Source organism: Hippichthys cyanospilos, chromosome 7 (genome assembly GCF_059441005.1).
Source record: "Hippichthys cyanospilos isolate Australia breed blue-spotted pipefish chromosome 7, RoL_Hcya_1.0, whole genome shotgun sequence".
NCBI classification, from domain to species: Eukaryota; Metazoa; Chordata; class Actinopteri; order Syngnathiformes; family Syngnathidae; genus Hippichthys; species Hippichthys cyanospilos.
Window position 1 is genome coordinate 16710262 of NC_142375.1, and position 21007 is coordinate 16731268.

At 38.2% G+C, this 21007-nt stretch overlaps 2 protein-coding genes and 2 long non-coding RNA genes across 10 annotated transcripts; 2 read left to right on the forward strand and 2 right to left on the reverse strand.

The window, feature by feature from the left end:
- Positions 1 to 564: 564 nt before the first annotated feature.
- Positions 565 to 2408, reverse strand: LOC148421315 (uncharacterized). The gene is made up of 3 exons (XR_015866153.1): positions 2085 to 2408; positions 759 to 789; positions 565 to 679 (listed from the first exon to the last, which is right to left on the reverse strand). It is a non-coding gene; the product is annotated as an uncharacterized LOC148421315 (long non-coding RNA).
- Positions 1957 to 8642, forward strand: slc25a23a (solute carrier family 25 member 23a). 5 transcript variants are annotated; one of them, XM_088419513.1, is made up of 12 exons: positions 1957 to 2324; positions 2583 to 2693; positions 3191 to 3401; positions 4614 to 4737; positions 4838 to 4925; positions 5209 to 5320; positions 5505 to 5663; positions 5758 to 5910; positions 6543 to 6656; positions 6746 to 6913; positions 7001 to 7148; positions 7637 to 8642. In XM_088419513.1, exons 3-12 carry the CDS (start codon positions 3207 to 3209, stop codon positions 7846 to 7848), a joined length of 1473 nt encoding a protein of 490 aa, XP_088275639.1. In that variant the 5' UTR covers positions 1957 to 2324; positions 2583 to 2693; positions 3191 to 3206; the 3' UTR covers positions 7849 to 8642. The 5 variants fall into 5 exon arrangements, with proteins under 5 accessions (XP_088275639.1, XP_088275638.1, XP_088275637.1 ...); XM_088419512.1 differs by having other exon boundaries at positions 2665 to 2693; XM_088419511.1 differs by lacking the exon at positions 2583 to 2693 and having other exon boundaries at positions 3153 to 3401.
- On the reverse strand, positions 6895 to 10226 carry LOC148421317 (uncharacterized). 2 transcript variants are annotated; one of them, XR_015866155.1, is made up of 4 exons: positions 10163 to 10226; positions 9851 to 10047; positions 8091 to 9764; positions 6895 to 7999 (listed from the first exon to the last, which is right to left on the reverse strand). It is a non-coding gene; the product is annotated as an uncharacterized LOC148421317 (long non-coding RNA). The 2 variants fall into 2 exon arrangements; XR_015866154.1 differs by lacking the exon at positions 10163 to 10226 and having other exon boundaries at positions 9851 to 10150.
- On the forward strand, positions 9716 to 20712 carry khsrp (KH-type splicing regulatory protein). 2 transcript variants are annotated; one of them, XM_088419506.1, is made up of 18 exons: positions 9720 to 10079; positions 11579 to 11681; positions 11756 to 11809; positions 11895 to 11931; positions 12032 to 12096; positions 12196 to 12267; positions 12346 to 12403; positions 12936 to 13083; positions 14148 to 14246; positions 14342 to 14443; positions 14742 to 14844; positions 14987 to 15111; positions 16047 to 16337; positions 16417 to 16520; positions 16623 to 16711; positions 17649 to 17849; positions 18098 to 18282; positions 18880 to 20712. In XM_088419506.1, the coding sequence occupies exons 1-18, from the start codon at positions 9990 to 9992 to the stop codon at positions 18886 to 18888; spliced, it is 1935 nt and encodes a 644-aa protein (XP_088275632.1). In that variant the 5' UTR covers positions 9720 to 9989; the 3' UTR covers positions 18889 to 20712. The 2 variants fall into 2 exon arrangements, with proteins under 2 accessions (XP_088275631.1, XP_088275632.1); XM_088419505.1 differs by having other exon boundaries at positions 9716 to 10079; positions 12196 to 12403.
- Positions 20713 to 21007: the final 295 nt, after the last annotated feature.

Consider the following 21007-nt stretch of genomic DNA (forward strand, 5'->3'; position numbering starts at 1 on the left):
CAGATTATCCCCAAAACATGCATGGTAAGTATATGGACAGCCCGTAAATATTGCCCTTAAATGCATTTGTGGGCGTGAACGGTTGTTGGTCTCTGTGCCCTGCGATTAGTTGGGAACAGCGTGTACCCTTCCTGCTGCTTTAAGACAGCTGGGACAGACACCTGCATGCCCGCGACGCTTGTGAGGAGGCAAGAAAATGGATGGATGGACAATGGGTCCATATTTTCTGCAATACACATTTTAATGACTGAGTCATCAAATACAATATCAATCAAATCCAAAGTAGTGATCGCACTACATTGCCATGCATGTTTTTTGAACGTTCACTAATGACGAAGTCAAATGTATTGTTTCATTATGTTGATCAAGATGTGCCTTGTGAGGTGAGAAGATGCAGTATTGAGACAGACACAATATGTGTTTGCAAACAAAGCAAGGACCCTCTCCCCCAGTACCACATGCACAGCTTGCCACTGCATTTAACAGTTCTGATTTATTGAGTTCAAAAACTTTCATGAGCATCATTGAAACACATTGACTTGAACTTGGCGATCATTTTGCAGTGTGCAGTAGTAGCCTTGTGTCAGTTGGAGTTTTTATAGTTGTTAAGGTGGGAAAGTATCCATCCTGAAGGACCGAGGGTGGTCAAAGTCAGTGAAGTCAGCGCAAACACTGTTTCCTAACAAAGAAAATGAAATAGTTAAGGAAGCATTTTCTCATTAGAAGGCTATAGCAGGAAACAACCTGTTTGAGCTTACCAAAATCCCAATTTTATATTGAGGAGGCTTGCTGTGGATCAAAGCAGATCGCTGATGAATCATCATTTTTGCACAGGGAGCAAAATGCTGCTTAATTCTAAACATTCCAAACATGTCCAAGAGACAAACACAACGGTAGCTCACAACTCAAGACAATGAGACATTTGCTGTCAGTTGAGACAGAAAAAGGACTCAAGACACACACCTGGTCACTAGCCTATGTTTAATTGTGGTGCATTCAAGTGCCGTAGGAGTGGCCGACTTTAATTGCAGGAACAACATACTGTAGTTCATCACCACTCAGTGGTTTGTTTCCAAGTTTAGTGTAGCCTGATTTTTGCTTTTCCTTTAGGTATTGTCAATTAAATTGTTGATGTGACATTGAGCTTTAGCTCAGATGCCACTTGTTTTTTTAGATTTATTTTGCTGTCTTTAACTATGTAGTTTGTAAATGTTTTATGTTTGATTGGGTTAATGTACTGTTTTATTTTTACATAGCACTTTAATAAAGTTGAGTTGGGTTACTGTTATTAAGTGAAAATTGCAAAAACAAGAATCTAAACAAACAAAAAAGATAATTGAAAACAAAAAGCAAAAACACATCTCAAAAATGAAACAAATGCAAATAAAAAATACAGGAAAAAACTTACAAAAGAAAATGAATCGCAAACTAATGCACATTACAAGACAAAACACAACAGCAAATAAAAATCACCAACAAAACACAAACAACTAAAGAAAATGAATCACAAAGCAAAAATGTTACAACAGATGGAACATAAACCAAAAATCACAGTCAAAATTAATAAAACAAAATGAATCACGAACAAAAAACAACCATTACAAAGGATTAAACACAGCAGCAAACAAAAATCACGAGCAACAAAAAAATAACATTAATCACAAACATTGAATTGACACATTACAAAATACATAACATTAAAAAAAATCTCATAAAGATGTGCTTTTCATTTTTTTCTTTGCAATTACTTTTTGTTTGTTATTGTGATTTGCACTTAGGGCCACATTGCTGAAAGTAATCACTACAGTTAACCAGTATTCGTTAATGTTAAAAGTGGCTGGAGACAACACATTTACTTAATCCAAACTTTCAATGACATCCTCGTTGAGCTTTATAATTTTTTATTTTTTAAGTAACAAAAATGCCGTGCATTTACTAATACGGTCTAGCCACGCCCCAGAAGGAAGATGTCAAAATGACGAGAACATACTCGACCGTAAATAATTACAAATTTCTCGATCTTACTATAATGAGGATTGCGGACTGCAGACTGCAAGGTCACAACAAGGACGTCTCTTTCGAACCTTATTAAAGTCGAAGGGCGTCACCGTAACTGGTGCTTGTCTGGCTTCCTGGTTCCGAAGGAGTCGCTCAGATGATTACGCGACATTTTAGGGGTTCATTTTAAGCAACACGTCCGTGAACAACGGACATCAACATCTGACCGCCATGCCCCCAGAGTTTTTGTGCGATCGATTGGTGTCAAATTCGAATCCGGATCCTTTGTATCGTGCTATGGAGATCCGGAGGTAAACAGCCAACGGGTGAGTGAGGGAGTGGCCGCATTAAAATCGGATAGAGTTACGCATACTTGGGAATTTTGTTTTTATGTTTGAATCCCAATTAAATGTCCATGTGTTAGAATCTCATACGATTGTTATTGATATCTTAATTGTATTTAGCAAGGACGCTTTTATTAATTCAATAATCATTCAACCAAGATCAATGTAAATACTGTACATGTGTAAATATGCATTATGTATTTTGATTTTGTTGATTAAGCCAAATGATTTTTTTGGTAGCTTTACTTTTATTCCAGATCCCCAATAACAGATAGCCATTGATCTTTTTAAAACTCTCTTTCTTGAACACCTGGACTGGAAGTCCAGAATGTTTTCTTCGTGGTACTAAAGGTAATCATCACTAAATAATTAATTGTACTATATGTATGAATGGTTGTTTGTACTGCCTGTGATTGATTGGCAACTAGTTCACATTTTGTTCACACTCGTTTACATTTTGCCCAAAATCATCTGAGATCTGCTCCAGTTACCAAGTCGCCACCCTAACGAGTCAAGTCACCAGTAGTTGGAATTTGGGAACTTGCTTGGCTTAACTAGTTAAAGCCTTGACTTATATTTTGAACGAAATATTATTTTCATCCACAATTATTTGCCACCTTGATAAATGAAATGTATCCTTTATTCAAATAATAGGATGATTCGATCATCATTTATTTTACTTTAAACAGACTAAAATTAGTGGTTCTAATTGAGACACCTGAATGAATGATTACAGTTATCTAACCTAAAGCAGACAAAGAAGGAATGTTTACCTTATTTTTTTCCTGTATTTTTATTATTGGAAATCAGGCTTCGTTGGTTGATTTGATCTGATACATTCTACCCAGCTGACCAGGCAGCGTCATGGCCCCTGCCAGGATTTGGCACCTCCGGGCTCACTGCCAGGAGAGAATGTCCCCAGAGCCAGACCAGGAGAGAGAGAAATTCTGGGGAGAACTGTTCGATCAGCTGGATCTCAACAAAGATGGATACGTCGACATACATGAGCTACGTAAAGGGCTGGCGGGTCGAGGGCTGTCCAGAGCTTCACTGGAAAGGGTAAGACCTTTCACCTGCACCCACCTCTTTTACAGTCCCATCAGTATGAGGACCCACTTCTGCCATCGCACAAACTAATAGTCGGTCCATCAGCCAGTTATCAACAGCACTTCCATCAACACGTCTGTCATCACTTGAGTCACCAAAATCCATTTCAGTACTGTTTTTCATCCTCTGCGCAAACATTTTCAGTTGATGTTTACATATATTTACATTATATTTTGAACCGAATATATGCTCCTTTACAGGATCTCTAAAAGTAAGGCCAACCTAATCGTATACATATTATGTGTCTTCGTCTTCTCAGTGTCCCTCCACTTGTTTTGGCCAAAGCAAGTGGGTCATAAAGTTTTCTGGCTGTCACTACCCTCAGTGTGTGCATATGTGTGCAACATGATGTCTATTTTGGTTACGTGTAGCAGGTCTTTGTAAGATGAGAATGGCAAACTACCAGGGTGACAAACCACCAGTGACTGCCAGGGCTCCACTGTCCTTGACCGCAAAAATCATGATTTTTAAAAAATGTAGAATTTTGAAATTTGTGTGAATTATTTCTTTTGCCAATAGTGAATGAGTCTTTTTCATATCTTATGAGTTATTTTGTAATTATCTCACCTTTGGGATTTGTTTCATTGATTTTAACCAAGTGCTGTTTTAAAATAGAAACTCATCTCAAGTTTGATGCAAAATTAGAGAAAAGATAGCTTGAAAAAAAACCAAACACTGTTTGCAATTTTTGGCCTTTGTTTACATTTTAAAATCTGAAATAAATTTTAAATATTCGAAATTGTTATAACGACTTCCAGGTTCAAACTGTTGCCATTATGTTTTAAATACACTGAAGATAAGACATTCTTTTCAGGTGTAAAAATATTCTTTACTTTAATGTGTATGATATACTAAGTAGAATACAAAAGTCCATCGCATCACAGATCCACTCATGCAATTCATTGTAACATTCTTGATTGTCATGGTGAATAGAGTTAATTATAGTTTATTTAAAAGCTAAACACTGCGCAAAAAACATCCTATTTGAGATGCAACTAGCATGTATTTTTTTTTAAATAATCTAGTAATCTGTATTTTTTTTGTGATCTGCTCTTTTACACCCTCAGCGATATGTGACTTCACAGCTTCCAATGTTTCCCTGAAAGCACCCAGAAGTTAGCAATTTTATTACCATTTTTTTCAGATCCAACTGTCTGTTTTCAGATCGTGAAGACAGGGGACACCAACGCGGATGGAGTTCTTGACTTTGAAGAGTTCACCCACTACCTTCGTACCCATGAAAAGCAGCTCAAGATGATGTTTCGCAGCCTGGACAAGAACAATGATGGTCTGCGGCAGCCCACCAAACGCATTTTAATGGTCTTCATTGCTTTAAAATTTACATACGGCATGTCTCTTACTTTATTTTGCTGGATGACTACATCCAGGTGAGATTGACGCAAAGGAGATCCAGCAGGCTCTACATGCTGTTGGCTTAGACATCAGTCTCAGGGCTGCCACCAAGATTTTACAAAGGTCGGTCATCTATGTGTCATTATTGTAAAATTAACATAATCTGCACCGCTTTCAGATGAATACAATCTTTGACAGCGCAAATGTTTCATTGTGTTCTTAGCTAGTATGTACTGTAGTTGTACCTCTTTTGTTTTGTCTTGTTTTTGGCATTAACCCAGTAATATTTTACCCTAAATATTTCGGTTAACCAGTGTTTTTTTTTTTTCTTTTTTTTTTTCAGTGTCATCTCCAAACACCTATCTCTGTCTTTGATCAACCCTGTTTATGTTTGTGTGTCACCCAGTATAGACAAGGACGGGACCATGACCATTGACTGGACTGAGTGGCGGGACTACTTCCTGTTTAATCCTCTCACAAGCATGGAGGAAGTGGCACGCTACTGGAAACGCTCAATGGCAAGCTTAGACACATAGAAATGTGTTATAAAGTACAAAATTGCTTTTCATAATCAGCCTGGCCTGATGTACTGTATTTGATAGCTTCCAAGGCGACACAAATTTCTTGAACCTGAAAATAATAGAATTCTTCCTGACATTGTTTGTAAACAAAACATCTTCTCGCTATCACTTTCGTCATTAGATGTTGGATTTAGGTGAGCAGCTGACAGTCCCAGATGAATTTTCTGAAGAGGAGAAAAAGTCTGGCTATGTGTGGCGGCAGCTAATGGCAGGAGCCTTAGCTGGGTCCATATCACGGAGCGGAACCGCACCCTTAGATCGTCTCAAAGTCTTCCGGCAGGTCAGTCAGGAACACGTGTGATCAGAACCAAATCACCATGGAAGGGAACGCTGGATTCCTGTTGTTGAAACCTTTTCCCTATATGCTTTGGCAGGTTCATGGCTCCTCTCTGTTTCGTGGGAATGTGCTAAGTGGTTTTCAGTACATGATAAAAGAGGGAGGAGTGCAGTCTTTTTGGAGAGGCAATGGAATCAATGTTCTTAAAATTGCCCCAGAGACAGCAATCAAATTTACAGCTTATGAAAAGGTGGATAATTGCTTCCTTACCCATTTTGATTTTTGTGTCTTTTTTGCACAAAAATAGATGTTTTATCTGTTTTTTAGTTTGTTTGATAGAACATTTGTCCTCAACCTTTTTTCAATGTTGTACCCCTTGTGAAATATTATTTAGGTGCCCCCTAACCAACACAAAATATTTGGAGCAAATAAAAGAGGGAGACGGAGTGCTGTACCATTATGTCTAGTTTAAGAAACCTTAAAACTACATTTCTCATGGTATTTCTAGTTATATTTCATTTCACAACTCAAGAAGATAATAATAATAATATTTTTAGCTGCCAGAAAATTAAGTCACTGACAATGCGCATCCATATAAAGCTAAACAAAATAAAAGCATACGACAATTTGCAAAGAAGTCACTATAACACATTTTTTGCTACATGTTCCAATTCACTTGCGCTTAATTTAAAAAGAAAGCTGTACTGTTCTTGTTTAGGCATTAAGAAGTGTTATATTAGATTTGCAGCTACCTGCAAAAACATTTAAATCTCATGTGCCTCCATGTGCCCCATGTAAGAACCACTGTCCTATGAAGATTACAAACAATTATCTGACTTTCTGACCTTTTGTTAATTTTAGTTTGTTATATCTTGTTTCTAGATCAAGCAAATAATGTATGGCAAAAAGGATACAAAAAATCTTAGGGTTCATGAGAGATTTCTTGCTGGCTCGTTGGCTGGTGCGACCGCTCAAACAGCCATCTACCCATTGGAGGTGATTTCAAGTCATAGCAGACATCCTCCAGACAGTAATACACCATACATTCTCTTTCATCGATTCCATTGCTGCTTTTTCGTTAACAGGTTCTGAAAACACGACTCATCCTTCGGAAAACAGGCCAGTTCTCTGGAATGTCAGACTGCGCCAAGCAGATTCTGCAGGGGGAAGGAGTTGCTGCCTTCTACAAGGGTTATCTGCCTAACATGTTGAGTATTGTGCCTTACGCCGGCATTGATCTGGCAGTCTATGAGGTCAGCAGGACTTGATGGTAAAACGTATCTACAATATACTTTATGTTTATCTTGTTTATTTCTTCTAACTTGGTATCTATTCCTTAGACATTAAAATTTGCATGGCTAAGTAGGAATAGAGGAGTGGCGGACCCAGGGGTCATGGTCCTGGTTGGCTGTGGTGCAATCTCTAGCACCTGTGGCCAGCTGGCAAGTTACCCACTTGCACTGATCCGCACCAGAATGCAAGCTCAAGGTTAGGAAAAGGGAGGGCTGCAAATATTGTGTCAAATAAGGAATGTTTAGAATGTTATAGCCATAATTTAATGTATATATGTATGCTGGATTCCAAATGATATGAACATTTTCAGAATTTCCCAAATAGCAGATGCAAATTTACAGTATTTTTTTCAAATGCACTTTTTCAAGTTATTGTAATTTTTTGAAATGGAAAAAGGCCGCATTTGCAGAATTAGAAGGTCATATTTTCTGAAATCAAAAGCTATTTAAGTAAAAAAATATATATATCAGAGCACTTACTGTTACTGTATATAGAACTTTGGATTGTAACATAAAAAAAAAAAAAAACGTCACCAGAAAATCAGTTTTGATTGAAAAGAATATATATTGAAATGTAGTGAGAGTTCCAGTCTTGAGGCACACAAAGTATCTTTTACAGTGACATAAGTAGTAAGTGAGGTTGTTGATTTTTTTTTTTCCCCTCTCACTTTCTCTCTCCCTAAGCCTCGATGAAAGGATCCACTAAGCCATCAATGTCTGCCTTAATTCACACCATTTTGACCCAGGAAGGTGTGGCTGGCCTCTATAGAGGAATTTCCCCCAATTTGCTGAAGATCATCCCTGCTGTCAGCGTGTCCTACGTTGCATACGAGTACACAAGGATAGCTCTGGGAGTGGATGTGGAGGGTAGGCAGGGAGGGAAGGGGAAACTTTAAAATAATGTGTGGATTGTTTCTACTAAGCCTGCATGAAGAAATTGACTTTTAAGGTGGATGGGTTCACACTCCAGATATTGCAAGTGTTGATGAATGAATAACAAGTGACAGCACTGCCTTGTCTTTGGATGACCTCATGTGACAGAAGATGCTGTGGACAAATGTATGTGTGAGTTGCATTGCACTGCATTTACTATACTCGCATCTGCGTTCATATTTGGTGACAACTTGCATGAACTTACCTGAGGGAGAGACGTGTGCCTCAAAGGGGTTCTGTCTTGCACAAATAACTGAAAGAGGCTTTCTCAGCCTTTTCTTCTCCTCACAGGTGTCATGTAAAGAAGACAAATGACGTTCAAGAACATTATTTTGGTGTTTGAAGGTCACCATAAACGTTTTTAACTGTTTGTGGACTGAAATGTCTCAAGCAAATGCACTGAAGCGCAGAACAACTCATTAAACAGTTGCTATCAGCACAACAATCATTATTCAAATAGTAAATGTAGAATATTATCATTTTTTTAATAGTGCTATTACAAGCAAAACTCGAAGTCATGTCTGGAATTTTTGTCACAGCTCTCTCCAATGTGGATTTGCAAGTAGACAAGTTTGAGTTAACTGTCAAACAGCAACAGTGTAAATTGTCTTTAGTAGGCCTATCATTTTAAAATACAAAGATTAAAAAAGAACTCATTAAATACTTTATTTTTTTTATATTTCCAATGAATATATTATGTACCTATATTTATTTTTTCCAACTGTTATACTGTATTTCTAATAAATGCAAATGTGTATTTTAGTGCTTTTATGTACTCTATTTTAAATGTTATGTTGGATGCTGTGTGTTATCTTGGCAATTGGTTGATTTTATATGCAAACAGTTTTCAGTTTACCGTGAAGTTATACTACACAGTCAGAAACAATGAGTTTGTGTAGTCTATCTCTACCCTGTGAACATAGTGAAATCTTAATTACAGTAAACATTTTTATAAAAACATCTGTAGGCATAAACAAAATACCTAATTCCTGGAAGCTATCAACGGTACATGGTTCTGTGTGTGGCTTCCAGTTTTTTACTTCCAAAACAAAAAACCAAAACTCAACTCTCCATAGGTTTCATTACACAGAGTGGGTACTATTCTTATTATTATTTAGAAATATTTCTGTTATATGCCATAATTTTTGTGACCTTTTTTTTTTTAATTCCGCAGTTTCCTCTAAATATTTTCCCAATGTAATATTGCCGCTTCGATTTGAACTGTCATTCTTCTCAGGCAGGCGCAGTAGGTCGAGTACCCTTAATGCTGATTGCAGTTTGAGGTGTGGCGTGGAGCTAAACGTTTGGCTCCGCCCAGACTTAATCTAAGCGCCTTATACTTTTCTATTTCCTTAGTGAGTTTTGTGACAGTCATCTTGTGGCGTCACGGTAATATTTTTTAACACTTTACCGACCATCAAAATACAGTAGCTACAATATATAAAATATCAACTGCTCCAAACATATTAACATTCAGCGAGCGCGCCCTCTGCCGGAGACATGTGATGCTTCACCCCAGTCATTTCATGGTCATCAAATGGCTATTTTAACCACTTTCAAGGGGTGGAGTAAAAACGTCGAATAGGCGTACTTCAACGTTTGTTTCCTCCCAAACGTTAAGCCGCGCCTATAACTGTACTCTGCAGCCAATCGTGTACTTGTCTCTACGACCGACAGCGATCAAAAAGGTCATCTCCGCCACGCTGGAGGGCGGAGTCAAACGTTAGTGGGCGGGTAATCGTGTCTGACTCCACCTATACCGAGACACGCCTGTAACTGCGGTCTGCAACCAGGGGGACTCCTCTGGCAGGTGCGAGGTTATGTTGGTTCCACTCCAGACCAGGAGGTGACGCAGTTTTTAAGTTTTAGCATCGGCTCTCTAAAGAGGAAAAGTAATGAGAAAACCTGTCTTGGGAGGGCCGAACCAGAGCACATTGATTGGTTATTTTAGGCAGGGAACTTTACCGGCGTTGTAGAAGATCTCCCTCACATTGGCGTTCTTGTTTCGCCCACAACAAGCTTTGGCCTTCCCGCATCTGCGCAGCCCGATCCGGCCAAAGTCACACGGCCTCACTCCCGTGTGTCATTTCTCCTTGTGATCACCATGTCCGAATTCGGCTCTTTGCCGACTAACGGCGTCGGCGCCGGAGCGAAGAAAGATGCTTTTGCGGACGCCATGGAAAGAGCAAGACAGGTAAACAGTTATAATCGCACACTGGAAAAAAATGCAACCGTCGAGCCATTTAGCTTTGGTAGTAGCAACTAGCGCGTTTATACTTGTCGTTAGCTTCAGTTGACTAGCTAGCTTGTAGCGGTATGCTACCCGGCAAGTGAATCCCGCTGTGGCATCAATTGTGTTGTGACCTGAGTTGAGCCGAGATTCCTATAGGTCCGTTGTGAACTCCAGAATACTGACATTGCCGCTATGATTTTAAGGTTCATTCTGACATCGTAGAATTTCCGTTCAATTTGGTAATTTGATGTATATATCGTTTAACTAACGGTCACGTTAGTCTTATTTGCGAATAACCCGACTGCAATGTTTGCCGTATTGCCAATTATGTTTTTGTTTTGTCTGCTTGTTTTTTGGGGGGCTCCACTGTCATAAAAAATGAAAGTGTTGTCTTTATTTCCGAAGAAAATTCAAACACCAACTGATTTTATCGAAGAAAACAGATTGCAAATTCAAAGGAATTAAGTCACGCAATTATTTACTTTCAATCAATCTGAAAGTATCTGTCATTTCTATCATCCGGAAATTGATACAATTTGTGGAGCTTGTCCAAATGCAACCACCAAACAGGTTATACCATTTCACCTGATATTTCCCAAATGAGGCAGCGAATACTCTCATGTTCAATATATTGTATTCCCAGGACATTGAATCAATTACAAATTGATGTAGTTCAGGTTGCTTTTGAAAACACTAGTGTTTATGTATCCATCAATTCGTTTGCTGTATCGCTTATCCTCATTAGGGTCACAGTGATGTTGGAGTCGGTTCCAGCTGACCTTGTGTGAGAAGCAGGTGCACCATGGACTGGATGCTAGCCAATTGAGCGGCATGCTTTGATAAACAAACATTTATAATCACATACACGCCTGAGTACAATTTGAAGTCTTAACCAAACATGCATGTTTTAGAAAGTGAGGGAAAACTGGAGTTCCCAGGGAGAACATGCAAATTCCCAACTAGAAGACCAGAGCATGTGCTCAAACTTGTGACCCTGGATATACGAGTTTGCTGCTAACCAGTCAACAACCAGGCTGCCCCCATAGGAGATATTTCAGTTGTAAATTGTGATGCAGAATACAAGGCTTCACCAGTTCTAGTCAAAGGCTAGATATGCTTGACATGGTCTGATGAAGTCATTTAAAGGTGAGAAGAAGTCTTCTTAGATCACACCAACAGTCTTGTTCTGATTGATACAATGCCCTTAGAATTTCTCAAATGACTTTCTTCAGCAATGCATTTTAATGGAATAAACTTCAGCCAGCTCAAATTTTTAAAATAAAAATATTTATTTATAATTTACATTGCCTAAGCCCCAAATGTCAGAGGTTAATATGCATTCCTGCACTCATAATATTACAGATTGTGTGTTTTTTTTTTTTTGCATAGCCTACAAAATAGTCTAGTCAAATAGTTGATACCCCCCTTGAATGTTCAAGCGAGTTTATCAATTTTCCTAGATTGCAGCTAAAATCAGTGGCGAGAGCGGTCACATGGCAAGCAACAATGGAGGAGCTGAGGGTTTTCCATTCGCCGCACAGAAACGATCCCTTGAAGAAGGAGGTTGACTAGCAGTTCAAATTGTCTTTTTTTCTGAAACTGTTATGTTATAGGCTTACCATTTCATTTTTGTTCAGATGAACCAGATGCCAAGAAGGTAGCGTCACAGAATGAAAGAGATTCTTCATTGTGTACGTTGACTATGCACATTGATTCATCACAACTGCTGGATCATCTAACTTTCCAGCCCCTCAAATATTTCTACTTCTCTTGCAGCCATTGGAGCTCAACTGGCTGCCATGGCTCAACAGAGGTATGGGTTTGCTTTTGATATTTTTCTTTTTTGTTCTTCCGCAACTCAGTAATGTAATAGGCTATGTAGCCTATATAATTTCCTCTATTACTGTTTACAGTGTCAGGCCCTCCACAATGACAATAACAGAGGAGTGTAGAGTGCCTGATGGCATGGTTGGTCTCAGTAAGTGCATCCATACCTCCCAAGTCATAGAAAAGAAATTAGAGCTGTGCTGTCATACACATGTTCAAACAAAATTTGGAATTGTCCTCTTTCCTTTAGTCATTGGCAGAGGAGGTGAACACATAAACAAAATACAACGGGACTCTGGCTGCAAGGTCCAGATTGCACACGGTAAGAATCAAAATTACCACTTGACAACATTTTGGACTTCTCTGCTATTTCTGCTTCCACACATTTGTCTCGTTTCAGACAGTGCTGGTCTTTCGGAAAGAAGTGTTTCCTTGACAGGTTCAGCTGATGCCATAAAGTAAGTTTGGGTTCATATTTTAACTTTTTTTTTTCCCCTTTCATTTCAAGCCATTTCAATATAATCTAAAATACTGTATACTGTAGCGTTGATATTTCACTGAGCAGTGAAAGCTACTCATGAATAGGTGGGCATTGGTCACATGGTCTCAAGCATCAACTAATTAAAAAAAAAAAAAAAAAAAACTTCGGTTACGTGTCCTATGATAATTTACAAATGCATGTGAATGTTGCAAACACTTGCCACCATTTGCAAAGAGACAATCCAACACTTTTGATATTGGTACATGAAACAGCATTTGTGACGGTATGGTTTATCCCAGTTTGCTTGCTAATTTAGACTTTTCTGATTATCTGATTAGTCAATGAAAGAGTCGTTAAAATAATCAACTTCAAAATTATTCAATATGAATGCATATCACATTCTAAACCCACAAATGCTCTGGAGGGGGGGTTGGCAAAATCTAGTTTATTTGTTTGCCTATCAAACCTTTTCAAACTGAGGTAGTGAATGTATCCCTTGTTTGTTGCAGGAGAGCAAAGGCACTCATAGACGAAATCATATCCAGGGGGCATGATTCGCCCAACGGACAGCCAAGTTCAATGCAGGAGATGGTTATCCCTGCGGGCAAGGCTGGACTTATTATAGGCAAAGGAGGAGAGACCATTAAGCAGCTACAGGTTAGTAAATTGGATCAGAAAGCACTAATTTAATTTCAAGAAGTATGGGGAGTGTCAGAATGTACTTGTACTTTTGAGGTTTAACCTTTTTTCCGCTGTGTTGCAAAAAATCATGCACAGAGCTTGATTTTCCACCATATAGTGGGAAATGTGTCCCTTCAGAGCAGTGGTTCTCAAATCGGGGTACAGATAGTCCTGGGGGTACTTGAAGGAACTACAGGGGGTACTCGGGATTTTAAATAAAACAAACAAACGATGCAAGTTCATAAAACAAATTTTACGTCAGTAGGCTATTCGGTTTCATTATTTTAAAAACCCAGATTCTCCCCCATACTCGAATGGTTTGACCCAACTTTTCATGTGCCACCTCTCGTTATCTGTCAAATTAATGATTTATTTTTGGGAACAGATCTCTACTATGATCTCAAAAGAGGACGCTTTAAGTTGACTGTTTTTCTGTGGACAAATATTTATAATTGTTTCTTTTTGAGAATAGGTCTGACACTTTGTGTTGATTATTTTTTTGCGGTCAAATATGTATTAATAATTAAGTTAATGATTTATTTTTGTGAATAGCTATCTAATGTAATCCCAAAAGAAGATGCTTTATGCTTAGTATTTTTCTGTGGACACATATTTATTTCTTATTTCTTTTTGAGAACAGGTCTGAGACTTTGTTGATTATTTTTGGTGGACAAATCTTTATTAATAATTATTTATTTTTAATAACAGATCTCTTCCATGATCCAAAAGAAGACACTTAATGTTGATTTCTTTTTGTGGACCAATACAAATGAAGTTTATAAGGTTCTAAAGTTTAATAAATCAGACACTGATGGCATGTTTTAAGTCGCAAAATTGCTTTGCATCGGTTAAGGGGTACTTTGCTAAAAACATTTAACAGGGGGTATATCACTGAAACAAGGTTGAGGATCACTGGTTTAGAGGATAGATAAAGGAAGATTTTTATGGATTTGCAAAATATAGGTTGTTAGGCTGATTTTAATACTGTCCAATTCCGTTATTCAGCTGCATATCTGTAACGTTCTTGTGCAACTTTGAAGGAACGAGCCGGAGTTAAAATGATTCTTATTCAAGATGGATCCCAGCCGCCAAATGTAGACAAACCCCTTCGTATCATTGGAGACCCATTCAAAGTGGAGGTACTGTTGTTGAAAGTCCGATAAGATTTTAGGAAAATGCTTTCAGTTTCTTAAGTATTTGCAGTCCATTCATTTGGTTGTATGTTGTTTTGTAGCAAGCTAAGGAGATGGTCAATGAGATTCTACGAGAACGAGAGCAACCTGGTTTTGGTGAAAGGAATGAATATGGATCAAGAATTGGGGGAAGTGGCATTGATGTAAGTGTGATTTAGCTTGAAATTTCGGTAGCAGTCATGTCAGAGTGACTCCTTACATCAGTTTCAGCTTGTTGGATGCAGAGCACTCGTTCCTCACTGCATTCCCATTTTTCTCAATGTCATATTTTTGTTTTATTGTGAAAAAGTCAAATTGATCGGAATTGTCTTGCACACACATGGTATTATTTTTTAAGAATTTAATGCACAGCAGGTAAAGCACGATGGACTTAAATGGATCTTGTAATGTGCTTGAATTCAACGATGCGAGTCATTTGACATATTTGTGGGATTTTTACAGATAGGTGTTCCTCGCCATGCAGTGGGGGTCGTCATTGGAAGAAGTGGGGAGATGATTAAGAAGATCCAAAGTGATGCTGGTGTGAAAATACAGTTTAAACCAGGTAAGTGGTCTGAGAATCATGTGTTGCATGTATTCATGTAAATGTTCTTGTCCATTGTCTTCCATTTTGTCTTGCTCTTTCATTTTTGGATTTTTAAAGATATGTCAGGGACTGTATCAAATAGTATGCGCCGACTTTTCAGATGATGGCACCGGTCCTGAAAAAATAGCTCATATTTCGGGTCCACCAGACCAATGTCAACATGCCGCTTCAATCATCACAGACCTGCTGCAGAGTATCCGTTCCAGAGATGATGGGGGCCAGGGGGTAAGTATGCAATAAGCTGAAAGAACCCCTTTTAAGTACATATATACCACTTCCATATATACCACATCCATACCACTTCACCAGCCTGACAAAAATCAGTCGCTTATTCACCTTGAGGGTTTTGTTCCAGGCGGACTATACTAATGCTAGGGGAAGAAAATAATCACAGTTATTTTTAATTGATATTAAAATCAATAATAAGAAACATGAATATAATCAATATCATAACTTCATACTCAATATCATAACTTCAACTGTAAAAATGCATCTACTCAAACTATCATCATCACTACTAGCCTATTAATTTTTGCCTAAAGAACACATTATTCTTGAACCCTCCTTTAATCAAGGCTAAAATGAACTTGTTTCTTAACCTTCAAAACCTTTAAAATTTTCTTGAGACGGTGGGAAAAAAAATCACTTAAACTGTCAGCGAAAGACTGAATGTTTTGCGGACATATGTGACCTGGAATGCTGACATTAACCAGCATTTTGCTTATCTTTGCTGATACTTGAACATGTTTAACCCTCAGTGGGATAGTGGCTTTAAATGCTTGAAAATCTCAATTTGAAATATAACTGGTAAAATAAACCAGAAATTAAATTATCTTAAGAAAAAAAAAGGAATACTGTATGTGCAAATATTGCAGTGTAAAAATAAATTATTGCCAGCTGTTTATGCTGTTTGGGCATTTGACCATTGACAGCTTGGTGCTGTGTGTGCATTGAGTATACGCTTGGAGTAGAAGAAGAAAGTTGTGATGGACACTCATTCACAGTCAGCCTAGTAAAAATATAGTCAGTGAAGTTAAAGAGTTAATCAAACTCATTTTCCACAAATTAGAAGGAATGCATGCCTTTGAGTACTGCAGTATCTGCTATTTTTATTTATTTATTTATTTATTTATCGTTTGACCAAACTTTTTGGTTCACAGGGCCCTCCTGGTGCAGGTATGCCACCTGGAGGACGAGGACGGGGGAGAGGCCAGGGGAACTGGGGTCCTCCGGGAGGAGAGATGACCTTCTCTGTTCCTGCTCACAAATGTGGTCTTGTGATTGGCAGAGGAGGAGAAAATGTCAAAGCCATTAATCAACAGACTGGTGCATTTGTAGAGATGTTGCGTCAGCCATTACCAGATGGGGACCCAAATTTCAAACTGTTCACCATCAGAGGATCCCCGCAACAGATAGACTATGCAAAGCAACTTATAGAAGATAAGATTGAGGTATATTAGTGTTCCTTAGTTTTCAAATGACTAGCTGGGCCCACCGGAGAATTTACTAATAAAAGTCTCGTTTATCCAGGCCCCGTTATGTCCTGTAGGTGGTGGTCCAGGTCCAGGAGGCCCTGGACCCGGGCCCTATAATCCCAACCCGTATAATGCTGGACCTCCTGGTGGTGCACCACAGTATGTAAATCCATGAATATGGGAGATCTTTTAACCTTTAATCCAGGACTGGACTATCTGGTGTACTAAAAAGCATTCAAGTTATGGCCTCTATCCTTACAGTGGCAGTGCGCCAGGCGGGCCCCAGTACTGTACTCAGAATTGGGGGAACAACTATCAGCAGTGGCAGACCCCAGCGCCACAAGACCCCAGTGAGTACTTGACATTTCATTCATGATGCATCATGTATTGTCCGCTTCTAGGATCCCCAACCAGCTAATCTGCACACAGACAATGAAGATCAAATAAATTGGTGATCATCAGATTCTGAAAGAAATTTCAGTTTGACAGTCAGGTGCATATGTCTGTCTTGTGTCAAATTACTTGTGATACCTGAAAAAAAAGCTTACAAGCTAGCAGAAATTCACATGTTTAGAGCTTCAAGGGGATGAAGATTTTTCAAAGAAAAGGTTTAAAGACTATGTGATGGCCACTGGCATCATCAAACGTTAGTTTACTGTGAATGGCTCTATTATATACAAAGACATATTTTCATGTGTTTTTTTTTTTTTCTTCAAAGATTCCAGACAATAAAACCAATTACTTCATGTTCTAAGGGAATCAATTACTGTAATGAATGATGTACTAAAGAAATAAATTACTTTAGCACTTAAAGTAAACAATTGTTTATTACATCATTTCCTAAAGTAAAGAATTACTTTAGGCACTAAAGTAATTTGTTACATTAGTTCTGTATTAACTAAAGTAATTGAGTACTTTATTAGTTGACTATAATAGTTAATTTCCATATTCATGTAATACCAGTCATTTTTAGACCCTTCACTAAGCAAACACTTGAAAAAATATATGCATAAATAAGTACTCGAGGATAAAAACCTTCCCCTGATCTCATAAAAAACTTGAATATGTTTTTGGGATTAAATGGGTTGATTAAAACTACTAAATTTATTGTAATTTTGAGTTGTACTTTTAAATTGTTTTTAATTCTTTCCATGCTTGTCAAAATTTCTTCAAACTGGTCTTGTGCATAAAATGGTTGGGTTCCTGGTTCAGTTATAGAAAAACGTGCGATGCTAGTCTTGTAAATATAGAAAAGTGACTCCTATTCCAATCCCACCCTGCCATCAGATAAAGCAGCAGCAGACCCTAACGCAGCATGGGCAGCATATTATGCACAGTACTACGGCCAGCAGCCAGGGGGCACTATGCCAGCACAAAACCCAGCAGATCCTGGAGCAGCGGGTGACCACAACCAAGCAGCACAGACTCCTGGGGGTCAGCCAGACTACACAAAGGCTTGGGAGGAGTACTACAAAAAGATGGGCATGGGTAAATGTTGATCATAAAGTTAACTCCTTCATTGCCAACCCAGTAAAAATTTATTTTTTTTAATTTTTATTTCATAGCTGTCGATGGCAGAGAATTAATTAATGTATCCACTGTCAACACAGTAAAAATGGCCTCAACCTCTTTTGTCCTCAATGGCAGTGAAGGACTTGATGAGTCTTTTAAATTAGGATCTGGAATGCCAATTGAAATGATGTAATTATGTGCTTTGTGCGATTGATCCCCCCCAGTCCAGCCTACAGCAGCGCCAGCGGCTTCTCCAGGAGCTGCAGCGGCACCGGCTGGAGGAGCAGCACCTGGAGGCCAGCCTGATTACAGTGCCGCCTGGGCAGAGTATTACAGGCAACAAGCTGCTTACTATGGGCAGGGGGGGCAGGCCCCTGGGCAAGCAGCTCCGCCCCCACAGGGACAGCAGGTACCCGCTCCCACACAATATTGTAGTGCCGCAGTACCTCTACTTATGAACTGTAATGTTATAATGCTGTAATGTAATACTTCATCACAACCCGCAATGTTTATTTGTCATCATTTTTGATGCACTTTTATAATTGATTATGATGCCGCCTTATCCACAAAGGAGAGACACTAATTTTTTGCACTGTTGTTTATCCACACTCCCCACCAACAACAGTTCACGCCGTATAAATAACAAACATAAAATTGATATTAGCTACAGCTAACATTGTACAAATTCACATAAAAACTCACATAACACTTTGGGTTGTCGCGTCTGATGTTAGCGGCCGTTAGCACGTTAGCGAGTGGGCTGTGTACAACATCACACAAGAAGCAATTTGCATGACTGAAAACTAAAGTTAAGTAAACTTACATGCTCAAAATTTTCCATTAATATTGCTCCTCTTATGTAAAAAGCAGCTCTACTGACAAACAATTCACGTTACAAATTGACTGTTAACGAATTATTTTCGTAAGATACCACTGTACTCCAAATACTGCTCCAATACTGTCATCAAATCACCTGAAATTGTATCTTTCCTATTTCTCTTTGCAGGCGCAGTAAGGAAGTTTCGCGTGGGTAAATGGTTTTGTTGGCTTTTGGGACTTCTGCTGTTAGAGATTTCCGTTAATGGCTTCAATGATTCAAGATACAGTTTTTGCCTCATCTCCTCTTTGTTCGAAATCTCATTTTTTAAACTTGAGAAGTTGACTGACTGACATGTTTTTCCCGCCCCTCGCCAAATGGAAAAAGGGAAAAAAGTTTTGCTCATTCATTGCAACAATGCACTAATCATCTGCCTTGATAAGAATTTGTTTCTTTCTTCACCAACACCTTGTATTAAGTCTGTTTTTCAAATTAAGTGCTGTAAATTAAGAATATCTTTACTGCAGAAGCTCTACAGTAATAACATTTAAGTTACTGGTTTTCATCTGGCAGTATGTTTTACTTTGAAATTCTGTTTAGATAAAAAAAAAATATCTGGTACTTTTTAAACATCATAGAAAAAGATGTCTCCTACAATTATTTTTAATTTCAATTCACTGTACTTTTTTTTTTCTCTCAGAGGTTGTGTGTGTCTATGCTATACAACATGTGAATGGATGCAGATTTGCTGTAAAATGGCACTGGCTCGCTCATCTGTTGGCTGACTGTGTGCTCATGTGCGGGTGTGTCTTCCCCTCTGGTTACTTCTACAGTTTAAATCAATGGATGTTTTTTTTTTCACCGTTCAGTAAACTCTTGTCATTGTATTTTGTTATTTTTTTACAGCTTGTTTTTAAATACTTAAAAATAAAACGTTCGGATCTACATCATCTCTAGGTTAAATCAGATGACTTAATTTGGCACATCTTGATAGCGTAGATGTAGCGATGTCAAATTTGTTTTCATGACAAACCATTGTAGTTATGCGTGCCATTTGTCAGGAGGCGGGGGGTATATACAGTGAAACCACATAAATGTATAATCTTGTTTATATCAGATGAACACTGTCAAAAAACTGGTATGTACTTTAGTTGTAAGCAAAGGTGCTTTTGGCACCACGGATTCCTATTAAGTATGTCAAACTATTCAAGAACATGACTACCCAAAATCACATTTTAGATATTGCAAACTGGTGTTAATAATATAAAGCTCCAATTCCCCAGATAGAGGTGACTGAATAATACCAATAGATTACAGTAAGAAATCTCACACATGAATGGTAACGGTGACATTTGTCCTCAGCAAAATGATGTTGCCAATATCTGATACGGAAAACAGAATTACAAAACCTGAGAAAGGGCATTTGCATAACTATTCACCGCCTTAAGGTCGGTGCTTTTTTTTTTTTAGCCACGTTTTGCATCACGAGTGTTTTTGCTCTGTTTGCTTGTATATTTCACTGTGGGGTTGCTGTTCTTGGGGTGATGTGTTTTGGTATGCACCAGAGAGTTTTCCCAAAAAGTATTACAACTGTTGTCTCTACTGCCTCTTTCAACTGCAGAAAGTAACTGTGAAATTGCGCCATAAGTTTTATTTTGTGTTTTTTTTTTTTTTTTTTAACTGGTGGGTCAAGACCAAAATGTGGGGCTCATGGACATCTAGTTAAAAAAAAGTGTTTATATTCAGATTCTTTTCAGAACAGTATTAACGTGTCCCAAGTTTCTTCATAGAACAAGAACATACAATTTGGGTAAGCTTCAGGAAATGTTTCTCATTTGTGCTCTAGTCACTGCTATGCAAGCAAATACAGTGCCGCTCAGCATTTGTCTTAACTGGTGTCATTGCTAGCAATATACATTTGATGGCGTTTGAAATTGCCTTTAAAATGTACCATACATTATCTGTACATATCAAAAATTGCTCTTGTTTTTAATTTGTATAAAGTGGATCACAAAACAGGTATATGTGGGTCTCAAGGTGACAAGATTTCAAAACCACATGTCAAAATGTTTCTACTTCTCCAAGAAAAATACATCAAGTTTATTTGTAAATAATTAGATGATCAACATGTGTAACAACTATTGCAAAACAAAGACTACAATTTTGGTATTTCGAAAAAAAAGTAGTTTTTGAATGGAGAGTTACTTCTTTTATTGTAGAAAGATGCCCTCTACTGCCCCACAAGTTATTTTTATTCGATCAATTACAAATTGTAGAACACATGTTGCACAGCACGACTTGCAAAAATGTTTTTTTT